Below are 12,032 nucleotides of genomic sequence, written 5' to 3' on the forward strand. Positions count from 1 at the left end.
TATATCTGCAATGTATATGTTTATGACTGCCATGAGCGGCTGACTGGTGGGTCCGGGTTATGTATAGCACCCCACTGTCAGAGAGAGGTGAGTGACTACATATGTGTTGTCTGAGTGATGTATTATAGTTATAAAAAAAGGAAAAGAATGATGTATTATGATGATCTAGCTAGGGCTGTAGTCTGTAGATAGCTCCCCAAAGCGATGTACCATGAGCAATTGGTAGGTACGGAGTACAACACTGTTGATGATCATGGCTTTGGACCATGCATGTGTTCATGTTACTGTTCACTCCAGCTTAATTAGGGGCTGTTTAGATACAAGAGTATAAAGTTTTGGCATGTCACATTGGGTATTATATAGGGTGTCGCATGGGGTGTTCGCGCACTAATAAAAAAACTAATTACAGAATCCGTTAGTAAACCGCGAGACAAATTTATTAATAAGCCTAATTAATCCGTCATTAGCAAATGTTTACCGTAGCACCGCATTGTCAGATTATGGAGCAATTAGACTTAAAAGATTCGTCTCGCAAATTAATCGCAATCTGTGCAATTAATTATTTTTTAGCATATATTTAATACTTCATGCAGACGTTCAAACGTTCGATGTGACAGGTTGAAAATTTTTAGAGTGGGATCTAAACATGGCCTTATACATGTTCCTTTTGTTCTCGAATAATTGACATTAACACTATTTAAGTTTAAACTTTGACAGTTTTTTTTCTTTCCTTAGAAAATTGATAGTGAATACTTAAAAATGTATTATATATCATTCGAGTACTATATGTGGCATCCTAAATATAATGTTACAGTCTTCATTCGTCATAATATAATCATTAATTTCAAAGTAATTTATAGTTCAAGTGAGACGGATTCAAGAATGGAAGTACTACTATAGTGTTGTACACACTGACACTGACACTGGCTAGCTTCTTGTTGAATGGCATGAACTGTTCCATCGCGTACGTCTATTAATTAATTAATCTGTCTATATACTGTTAATCTCGAGGGGTTTGAGACTTCAAAATTAACCTGCAGGAAGAGCGGCCAAAGCACCCACTTTACAGATCACATATGACCACCATTTACCAGAAAACATTGTTAAACAATTGATTAGTTTATCAGACAGCTATCAACAAAGATACAAAATCTTTCTTTCACTATAAGCATGCCCAACATCTTTGACCTAACACTAGGTCCTGTCTGCTCAAAATACCATCACATGCATGCATCATGACCATTTTTAATAATTATAAGTCACTCATGCAGTAGTCATTCTACCTAATAAACCATTTGCAACTAATGCCCAGTTCTTGCCTAGCTAGCTTCTTGCAGGTCTCATCAGTCACCACTCATATTCTTTTGACTGGTAGAACCCAGATATATAAGTCCAATGTTCAAAAATTGCCAGCTGATCATCAAGGCTTGCATTTTTATTTTTTTCATTTTTGAAACTTGATCAAAGCTTTGCATTGGATGGGAAGAAAAGAATTAGTAATAGAGTCATGCATGTACACCTGCCAATGCAAAAGCTAGCTAGCTACCACCAAGATGTAAATAACTGGGACAATATTATATACTGCAAAAAGCTAACTACACGCACGCACGCATGAAAAGATGCATCGGTCGTATATATTGTGGACTTGTGGTGGGTTGGTTGATGGTCATGGAGGCAAACCCTTGCAGATGGCTTGTAGCAATTGGTGCCTTCTTTCCATGACCATGTGGAATATATTTTTATCCTATATCTTCTCTTTTTTATGTCACCTAAATAGTTATAAAGAAATTAATAGGGTAGATTAATATACTTTTATATATCACTTTACAAACATGAAAATTAAGCTTCTAAAGTTATAACAGAAAATTCTAACCTCTATGAGTAGTTCAAATTGATCTAATAATTGTGTTATTCTAGAGGTTTTTCATGTATATCTTGGTCAATGATCCCAAACTTATGACATAATTAATTGCAAGAGGAAAAAATCATATATGATCAGTTGATTCATAAGACTTTTGTTGCCACCTACAAAATATTGACAGGCAGCCAATAGTCTTTCTAGCTAGCTGTATATTCAGACTATATACATGAACAATTTTGTAGAGGCAAAACGAAAAGCCCCAAATCTTTCTTTTCAAACGAAGATATATAAAAGCTAGCTATAGGACAGTACTGAATCTCTCTGCCTTGTTCATTCCATGCTTTTTGTAGGACGTACAACCGCCCACCACCGTTCGTTGAAAGGGCTGGCCGGCCCCGGCAGCATGCAGCTAGCACGATTCCCATTCTGATTGTCTAATCTAACTACCACATATGCATGATTAGAACTTGAACCCGAGCGGACAGGATTAAAAAAAAACCCATATCCAGTTGAGCTACGCTCACTTCGCTTAAGCTCACTAATCTAACTACCATGCTCAAGCTCACCGACCAACTCATGCTGACAATCAAACATGCACAGCGAAGGAGAGACAGACAGGATATAGCTTAGCTAGCTAGCAGCCTAGCTAGCACTGTGTGATTATATATATACCAAGAGAAATGATCAAAGTTGGGGTAGCAAGCTAATTAAGACAGCATAGTATCAACTGGATGGGTTTCTTGTGGTGAAACCTATCCGCTCGGGTTCAAGTTCTAAACTTGGAACGAGTGCTTATATCTACAGTACTTTTTTTCAATGGTAGATGATGTACCTGTCGACAGTAAGACACTTATGGTAACTTCGTTAATCTTAAAATATATCGGCTCAATCTTCTAAATGTGCTTATAGAAATAGAGTATATGTTTATAGGGCTGAATGTGCGTGCGTTGTGAGCGTCTTTTGTAGTATTGTTTTTAAACAAAGTTAGTGACCTTAAGGATTGAGACACATTGATAAACAAAGAAACTGATACCGGTGTGATGTGCCCAATTATTTGAGCTTTAATAATATTGTGCCACATTCACTTCTATTGTTATACCTATACATATACTTCACTACTTCTCACCTGGACACATGATATATGTCCAACCAAAAGTCCAAAACAGTACTTAGGGTCTACTATTGAACAGTGCATGTCATTCTTGTTGGATGCTTTTACTTCGATGGGTGCAGATGTCAATGATAGTTTAAACCATGGTGGTGGTCCTTATGTTTTTAAAATAAATGGCCAGGTTCATCACCGTATTGATGCATTGTTGCCCAATGAAAATACTCCTACCAAGTATACTCAGCTCTATATTTATGATACCCAAAATGAAATTCAGAATAGGATGTGTGCTATCCTTAGTGAAGGTGGCGATCCTTCTGCTTTAGATCCTGTTATAGCTGCTGAGCTAATGCAGATGCTAGATGAATGCATTCCTTTGGTAAAACAATTTAGGTTAGCAAGAGATCATTTGGCTGAGAAGGTGATGAGGAAATAGCAATTAGGATTGTTGGCTCTGATGAGGATGGTCCTGTCCAGTACGAGTTGCCGACAGCTGATGAGCTTGCCTGTTTGATTGTTGGTGATTTTTCGTTAGAAAACCTGAAGCGTGATATCATTATTCTGAATATACCTGGCCCATTGCACCATGTGTCTAGCCTACACCCTGCTTACATGGCTTTACAGCACCCACTGCTTTAATTTCCCCTACGGTGAACACAGTTTTCAGGTAGGTATAAATTTAAGGGGGGTTGATCTTACTCGAACCGCTATACGTACAAAAGCATCAATGCAGGAATTCCATTGTTATTATTGTCATTACCGTCGTGATCAGTTCAATACATATTTATATTGTGGTCGGTTGTCCTCTCAAGGCCAGGTTGACTGCTTTCCTTGTGTTGAGGAAGGTAGGCTAACGTACATAAGAGACCATCAGGGTGATTTTAGATGCGAAAACATTTAAGGGATTGCGGATGCCGTTGGCAGAGGATGCTTAGATGGTGGTGTTGGTAAACAACGAATATTGCCTACAAGCTTTACTGGTGAAAGAAGGTACATGTATTAGAACTATCAAGATGCAGTAGCTATATGCCGTGTGTATGGTGCGCCTGATGTATTCACAACATTTACCTGCAATCCAAAGTGGTCGGAGATTGAAGAGGCCCGACTAGGCGAGGGGTTGGAGGTAGGAGTAAGCGTGGAGCGTACTTGGCGAGGGGTTGGAGGTGGGAGGTCGGTCCAGCCGCAGTCGAGGAGGAAGCAGAAGCCATCGACGGCGAGTAGGTAGCAGAGGGGTCCCTCACCGTACGCCCCACTCAACGGAGTCACCTGCACCGACGTTCCCATCCGATCGATCCCCTTCGCCGGCGGCGGTGGCGAGCAAGAAGAGTTCCGCTCAGAGTGGAATGAGAGAGAAAGAGTCCAAGTGTAGTAGTTGGGCCGCTCAGGAGGCCTATGCAAAAACTTTACATGGGCCAAGCTGAGGCCCATATACTTCCCCTTTTGTGTTTGTTTCCTTTCCTTTCCTAGTAGAGGTCGAGGGAGGGTTGCTTTCTCCACTTGCGTTGCGTCCGCTGCCATTGTCACTCTTCTCCGTCTCCGTCTCCATCTCCGGTCAGATAGCCCCTTATCGCCGGCGATCTAGAAGCGAGAAATCCCAACAAATAGACAGCCAGAGAACCTGCTCGGCTCGGCTCGGCTCGGTCGCCTTCCCCTTTTCTGGGAGTTGGCTTGTTTGGTTGGATCTAAGCAAAGGCCTAACCCGCGGTGATCTTCCGCCTCCCATCCCATGGACGGCGCGAGCGGCAGCGGGGAGCCAACGGCCAACGGGGAGAAGAAGCCCGACGAGCAACACTTCGATCCCAGCCAAAGTAAGGGTCTCTCTCTCACGCACCTTTAATTTTTGTTACCTTTTGCGTTCGTGCACTAGGTTTGGTTACTCCTATTCAGTACTAGAGTACAACAAATCACGACTCATATTGATCGCTTTAGAGGGTTCAGAGTTTGTAAACTAGTATTGGCTAACTAACTATTCGCCACGAATCAAATTCGAAATCTCACAGTTGCAGGAAATAAACATCTCCTGCACAACTAGGAATGCACAAAGATCCTATCAAATGCCATGGCCATGGCCTCAATTTTCGTAGCCCCCTGGTCCATAATTCAGTTCACTAATAAAGTTTTCTGAGAGATGTGCATATATAGGATGGTAGTTCTTGAACCAACATCACAGTTTATTCGGGATGAAGTCCAGTATATTGCAAAAAAAAATTGACTCTGTATAAATGATTGGAGCAGGTATCCTATGCTACTAGATACTGAATACTACAATGTTATGCTTGTAGCTACCATGCTACTAGTATATTGTCATGAGTGAGTTATGAAATGTCAAAGCTTTACCTCTCCATGACTTTCACATAGTACACTGGCCTCTTTATAGTACTTAGAGATATTTTGAGTTTTATTGATGCATTGCTTGCAAAATCTACAAAACATTTTCCATATGTAAAATAGTTGCCAGCATTCTTGTGCTTGTGCATAATGCCATGATGTTTTGAAGTGATAGGAATAATCAAAAGGAAGGCCTTGATTAAAGAACTGGCTGCTGCTTACCATGCTGAGTGTGTGGCATGCTGTGAAGAGCTTCTGCAGCTCCAGAGAAAGTGGGAGGAGGTCTGTATCTGTCCTTCTCCAAAATGGAAGATAATCCTGTGATTTGTATTCCTCCCATTGTTGTGAAACGGAACATATATAAGTATGTAGGAACACGAATCCTGCTCCTCTTCTGTCGGTTGTGCAGGAGCAATATGTTGAATTTAAGATGGCTGATGAAGCGCCGAGGACGTTGATGGTGAAGTCTTCCAAGCGCAGGAAAAGATAGCTTTACAAGGCATGAATTTGACAGGAGCTCTAGATGTTGGATGGATCTCCTACAAGTTAAACAGAAAGAAGCTCTATGTAGTTTGATACTTTTTGGTAGATAGTCAGTCTATTCTGGGTGCTCGATTGTTTTTTAAACATTGTACTAGCTGCTTCAGCTTGCTAGGGGTATCAACTTGGCCGCTGTATCTTCGTCATCTATACTCGGTACAGTACTCCCACCATATTTTAATATATGACGCCGTTGACTTTTTGACTAATGTTTGACCATTCGTTTCATTCAAAAAAATTTTGTGCAAATATGAAAATATTCATGTCATGCTTAAAGAACATCTGATGACGAATCAAGCCATAATAAAATAAATAATAATTACATAAATTTTTTGAATAAGACGAATGGTCAAACGTTGGACAAAAAGTCAACGGCGTCATACAATATGGAGAATATGGAGGTTGTATTTGCTTGAGGAGTGGAGGAGCATGTTGTTTCTGTTATCAGCTACAGGAAGTAGTTGCCCTCAGATCTTTTACTAACACAGACAAACCCTCACATTCTTTCTGTAAAAGCAGCTGGGTACAATCCAACCTCTGCACCGCGTTCCAAATGACCATTTTCGATGCTTCTACCTCTGTTTTTGGAAAATTTGGAATCACGTGGTCTTCGAAAACTTGCCTCCATCCTGCCCAAGGCTGATTAAAGTCTGCTATGAAGACGCGATCCTATGGGAAATCGCTTAAAAGTTTCAGAAGAAAGCTCTACCCAAGGCTGGAAGGTTATCTTCAATACCCAAACTTCAATGTAACTCGTTTCTATGTAATCCCTCCACCCCTCTTTCTACCTGTTGTAATATTTATTTCCTTAAGTGTAATTGTTCTTTAAATACTTTTAATTATCTAATTATAATTCAGGTGGGGATGAAGTTTTTTTTTTTAAAAAAAAAGAAACTACTAGGAGGTCACTATTGTTAGTTTGTTACTACTAGTAATATGCCCGTGCTAACGCTATGGTATCATTGTATTTTTATAATATTCCAAGCAATCTTTATACATAATATTTTCGGTAAGGTTGGCTCCTTGATAAAGCATAGTAAAGCTGTCCATGCGAGGAATATATATATATATATATATATATACATATATATATATATACATATATATATATATATATACATATATATATATATATATAATCATTTGAAACCATGAATACCATCACTCCATGTCAGCTCATAACCGTGACAACGCCGATGTAATATATTTCCTAAAAACAACAGTAATGATCTTTAATAAACATTTTGAATGCCTTCGGAATTAAGAAATATGTATTCAGTCCGTCTTCCTGAAATAAATATTATGTACACAACTAAGGTCTAGAATTACATCACTTCCTCTGTTTCCATTATGACATTTTCTCAATACCTTACATGCAAAGGACTAAGATACAAATCATACAATCGAATGCTGTTCTGGTTGTCAAACGAAAAGGAAAAAAATCTACCAAATTATTTGTATGGTTTAAATAAAAATAATAATAGTCAATTATATATGACACAAAATTTGGAGCAAGATTCAGAAAAAGAAAACAACTTGTTAGATAAATGAACAAAGCTCATTTAATTTGTCAACATAAAGCTCTAATGGTCCATTGAACCAGTTACAACCAGAAGATTGATGTAATGTATTAGTAGTAAATTCATTTCGCATATCAAATTGCATAAATGATTGATCGGGAATAGAAAAATCTCCTAGTCTACAATAAAAAAAGACATCTTTGCAGAAGTTGTTTAGTAAGTACTTAAGCAATAACTACATGGCCAACAAATTGCACTTTTTCCTGCCACGTCAGAAGAATTTCACACTCATCAACTTCTATAGAAACAAATGCCTACGAGTGTCATAACCAATAGTAAAAAATATATATGTAGAGTGGCACTATATCTGAAAATTTATTTACTGATCGTGCAGTCGGTCGGTATGAAATGTGATACCCTCAAAGATATTTGATCTGCAACAAATTCCCTGACCTACAGATCCACATGAAATGAGAAAACACAAGGAATGAGGCACTTTCAGTATAAAAAATAAACAAAATTATTTTTATAGTGGATAGCTCACCTCATCAAAGCCTCTTAGCAAATTCTTCTGCCAAGGGAAAAAAAACTGAACATCACTTTTTAAGCCATTGAAAATGCCAGCAAACTCCAACCAATGTACCCTCATCCTACTATCGCAATCTTCTCAGGTCTGAAGGCAGGATTAATAATGCTGCATCTGAATCATTGACATGCTCTATTCCTAGAATATTTGACATGGATGACCGACCACCAACTGCTGTGAAGTAAGGTGCTCCCATGGTGAAGTACAAATTGCAGTGAAGTGCAAAAGAAAACATGCAATTTAGTTACAAATGTATTTGAGTATGCACAGTAAACCAAAACTGAACGCAAGCAAAATGTACTAACTTCTGCTGGAAAGTCATAGTCATTTTACAACATCCAACATTACTACTAAGCTATGAAATCTCAAAAAATTACTTATTGATGGCAGGGAGTTTCAAGGTTGGTGGATTCCGATGATACACTTAACATTCATTGGTCTTTCTGGTATTATCTAATACTCCCTCCGTTTCAGTTTACAAAACGTTTTGACTTTGGTCAAAGTCAAACTGTTTTAAGTTTGACTAAGTTTATAGACAAATATAGTAATATTTATGTTGGAGCTACACCATGAGGGCCTTCGGCTGAGTCTACCGAAACCAAGAGCTCAGGCGATAAACTCAGACCGGAGGTGAGCGACGAAGGTCGAAAAGGCAACCATATGGGCGAAAGCCACATGGCGAAATCCGTAACTCGGAATACGTGGACTTCCTAGGCAAAGACCTCGTCAAAAGGCCGCATGGGCGAGGATGATGGGGCGAAAGCCCTGGCACGAAGGCATGGGTTTCACCAAGTACCGAACTTCACTAGGAGGAGGCCCAGTGGGCCGTTGCACCTTTGAGGGACTTCGGCAAATAAATGGGCCAAGCCATTTGGCCCAATAGGGGCCCATACATGTAAAGGACACTATGTGCCCTCAATAATGTCTCTATCATAAGGGTAACCATATAAATTCCCCTGTAAAGCCTAAACCCTAAAAGGAGGGAACCTATAATAGGGCTATAAGTAGCCCCCTAAGGCCATGTAATGGGGGGATCCAAAAAATTTTTACAAAGCAATACAATTATTTTCTTTTCCAACTACTATTGAGAGAACCACGCCTTTCGACGTGACGCAGTTGTCCATTCGACAACAATTTATAATACTAAATTAGTGTCATCAAATCAATAACTGAATATATTTTCATAATAAATTTGTCTTGGGTTGAAAATGTTGCTTCTTTTTTCTATAAACTTTGTCAAACTTAAATCAGTTTGACTTTGACAAAAATCAAAATGTCTTATAACCTAAAATGGATGGAGTAGTAGATATTGTTACTAGTGACTAACTCTTTACCTTTAGCACTAGAAAATTCAATAAAATGCTAAAGATAGATCACGATATTAGTTTAGCCCAAATTTAAAATATAACGATTACATTAAGAAATATCATCACCTATTTATCATTCCATAGGCAGTTCAATTAGGGTCTCACAGAAACAAAGGAGAAAAAATAAGGATTTTTAGACAAATACGGTTCACTACAAATTACATTTTAAATTAAAAATTCGTTTAAAGGTCAGTAAGTATTTCCAGTGGGTGGCATTACAAACACATGATTCAGTAAGTATTTCCAAAACCATTCCCACTTAGCGTCAGTCACAATAGTTTTTAACACATCAGTGAAATCAAACTTCAAATGCTCAAAGAATAGATGGGGGTCTTTTCCTTCTTGGTCATAATATGGACGCAAGAGGTCAAATAACCTTTTAAGATCCTTTGATTTTGAATCAGCAGGAGCAGAACACTGGCCAACCATTTTCAGCACAACCTCATTGTCTGCTACCTCCCAGTCACTTAGCTCCCAGATTCCATCCCATGAGATCCCTACTTTGTGGTTTTTGATCAAGTGCTCTAGGCATAACTGAAACACAGCGCTTCCCAGTCTGCTAGGAAGCAAAAGCTTGGTGAAGATCTCGACCTTTTCCAAGATCGCCTCCTTCTTCTGATTCAGAAACTCTTGAAGTGTTGAAATACTGCAAATAATAACAACACAAGCAAATAAATCATGACAATATGAATAACTACATTCAATGTTTATTTAAAAGGCCTTCTTAAAAAACAATTACCTACTTGTTTGGCATTAAGGAAACCAAGTTCCACTTTCTATGTCAGTCTTATGTTTTCTGACTTTCTCTGTATGGGTTTCATCAGACTGGTCATCTTGGACACAGAATATTTAAGAAGAATTGAGAAACCACCTGCGTCAGCATTGGGTGCAGCCTAAAATAGAGAAATTTTTGTTGTTAGCAATCAAAGCAGGACAATGCACAGGGCTAGACCTTTTGAGTATAGCCTATCTAGCATACTGAGTTACTGACATTGTTTTTTCATTGCATATTTTGAATGCTAGGCTCAAATCCCCTTCTTTTAAATGGTCATAATTCACCTAGAACCTAATGCGAGATCATTTCCTCGAAATTATCGCTTTAGCTTCAGCAGCATCGATATATTTTAAGATTGACGAAGCTATCACAGGTGTCTTACTGTCGACAGGTACATCACCTACCATTGAAAAAAAACTGTAAATACGAGCACTCGTTCCAAGTTTAGAACTTGAACCCGAGCGGGCAGGTTTCACCACAAGAAACCCATCCAGTTGAGCTACGCTCAGTTCGCTTAAGCTCACTGATATTCAATTGCAAATGCCCCTATGTCATGTACGTAGGTACCAGGATTTAAATTTTGATGGGTGAAATCATATGCTGATAAAGCCATAACTACAGCACTATCTATGCCCTTTTTTTCATGTGTATGGATTTCACTCTTATCAACCTCAACTAACTACTACCGCTTTCCCAAGATGTAAGAATTTTTTTAGCGGACACGATTATTAAGAAAATAGGTAAAAATGATTAGTTGTAAGGAGATGGTAAGTAGATAAATAGCTTTATTTAATATAAGATATTATACTAGAATAACTTTATTTTGGAACGGAGGTGTAGTAGCTACTGCCTTGTTTAGGGGTGCAGACAATGAGCGGATTGCAGCTCTACTCCTGAGCCTAAAGTCCATTACAAATTACATTCAAAACCTTAAAATATAGAGGAATAAAGATAAAATTATGTAAATTACACTGGTATATAGTTCTAGGTCTGAAAAAAAAATCAAGCTACGTCCCTGGGTGCAGCAGATAGAAGTGTCCAATGGGAGTTTGCATGCTTTTAATCCAGTCACACTGCACGGCACGGCAGCACATTCGCTTTCACGTGGGCCGCCGTTTCCGCAACGAAAGGCCTAAGCGCGTGAGGGCCCATCAGATCGTGGTCTCGTTGCGTGGCGCTTTCCTCTCGACGAAACGAGCTGGCCTAAGGCCCAACCCGGTACACAGGCCCAAGGCACATCTTTTGGGCCGGGCGGGAAAAAATGCGCTTATGCAATTCCAGGCCTTTTGCCACCTTGCTCACTTTTAATTGCGTGTTTGGTAGAATATATGATCCCATCTATAACGAGAGAAAGAAAGGGAGAAGAGGATAAAAAAAGAGAAAAGAATTCGAAAATCCTAATGGGCGATCGTTCGCCCCGCGCGGTCAGCCTCCTCCTCAACGTGGTTTCTTTTTTTTTTCACCGCATTACTTTTCTATTTTAATAAATTTATGCAATTAAAGTTTGTACACATCAAGTTTACACATCTAAAGTTTATACACCTAAAGTTTATAAGTCAAAAGTTTATATACCTGATTCAAATTTGAATTTGAATTCAAATATTTTTTATATATAGGAGTATTTCTATACATCTAAAGTTTATACACCTAAAATTTATAGACCCAAAGTTTATAAGTCAAAAGTTTATATACCCGATTCAAATTTAAATTTGAATTTAAATATTTTTATATATAATATTTCTATACATAAAGTTTATACGTGCGAAGTTTATGGTATAAAGTCTATACATAAGTATAGAGTCTATGCACATAAATAAGAGTATTATATTTTTTTCTATTTTTTATTTTTTTTTCTAACTTTGTTTTTTTATTTTTAAAAATTTATGGTGTAGTAGAAAGAGAATAAGGGGAGGATGAAGGGGGGAGAGGAGTGTGTTAGGGGAGGGA

At 38.4% G+C, this 12,032-nt stretch overlaps 1 protein-coding gene across 2 annotated transcripts; it reads left to right on the top strand.

Moving 5' to 3' along the window:
* Nucleotides 1-4,437: 4,437 nt before the first annotated feature.
* On the top strand, nt 4,438-5,983 carry LOC107277272 (uncharacterized). 2 transcript variants are annotated; one of them, XM_015769507.3, is made up of 3 exons: nt 4,438-4,777; nt 5,467-5,579; nt 5,707-5,983. In XM_015769507.3, the coding sequence occupies exons 1-3, from the start codon at nt 4,696-4,698 to the stop codon at nt 5,785-5,787; spliced, it is 276 nt and encodes a 91-aa protein (XP_015624993.1). In that variant the 5' UTR covers nt 4,438-4,695; the 3' UTR covers nt 5,788-5,983. The 2 variants fall into 2 exon arrangements, with proteins under 2 accessions (XP_015624993.1, XP_025878839.1); XM_026023054.2 differs by having other exon boundaries at nt 5,473-5,579.
* The last annotated feature ends 6,049 nt before the right edge of the window (nt 5,984-12,032 follow it).

Source organism: Oryza sativa, chromosome 2 (genome assembly GCF_034140825.1).
Source record: "Oryza sativa Japonica Group chromosome 2, ASM3414082v1".
NCBI lineage: Eukaryota > Viridiplantae > Streptophyta > Magnoliopsida > Poales > Poaceae > Oryza > Oryza sativa.

Coding starts and splice junctions, on each gene's coding strand:
- LOC107277272 (XM_015769507.3), top strand. CDS start 4,696: ATGGACGGCGCGAGCGGCAGCGGGGAGCCAACGGCCAACGGGGAGAAG. Junction 4,778..5,466: donor ACACTTCGATCCCAGCCAAA/GTAAGGGTCTCT, acceptor GATGTTTTGAAG/TGATAGGAATAATCAAAAGG. Junction 5,580..5,706: donor TCCAGAGAAAGTGGGAGGAG/GTCTGTATCTGT, acceptor TCGGTTGTGCAG/GAGCAATATGTTGAATTTAA.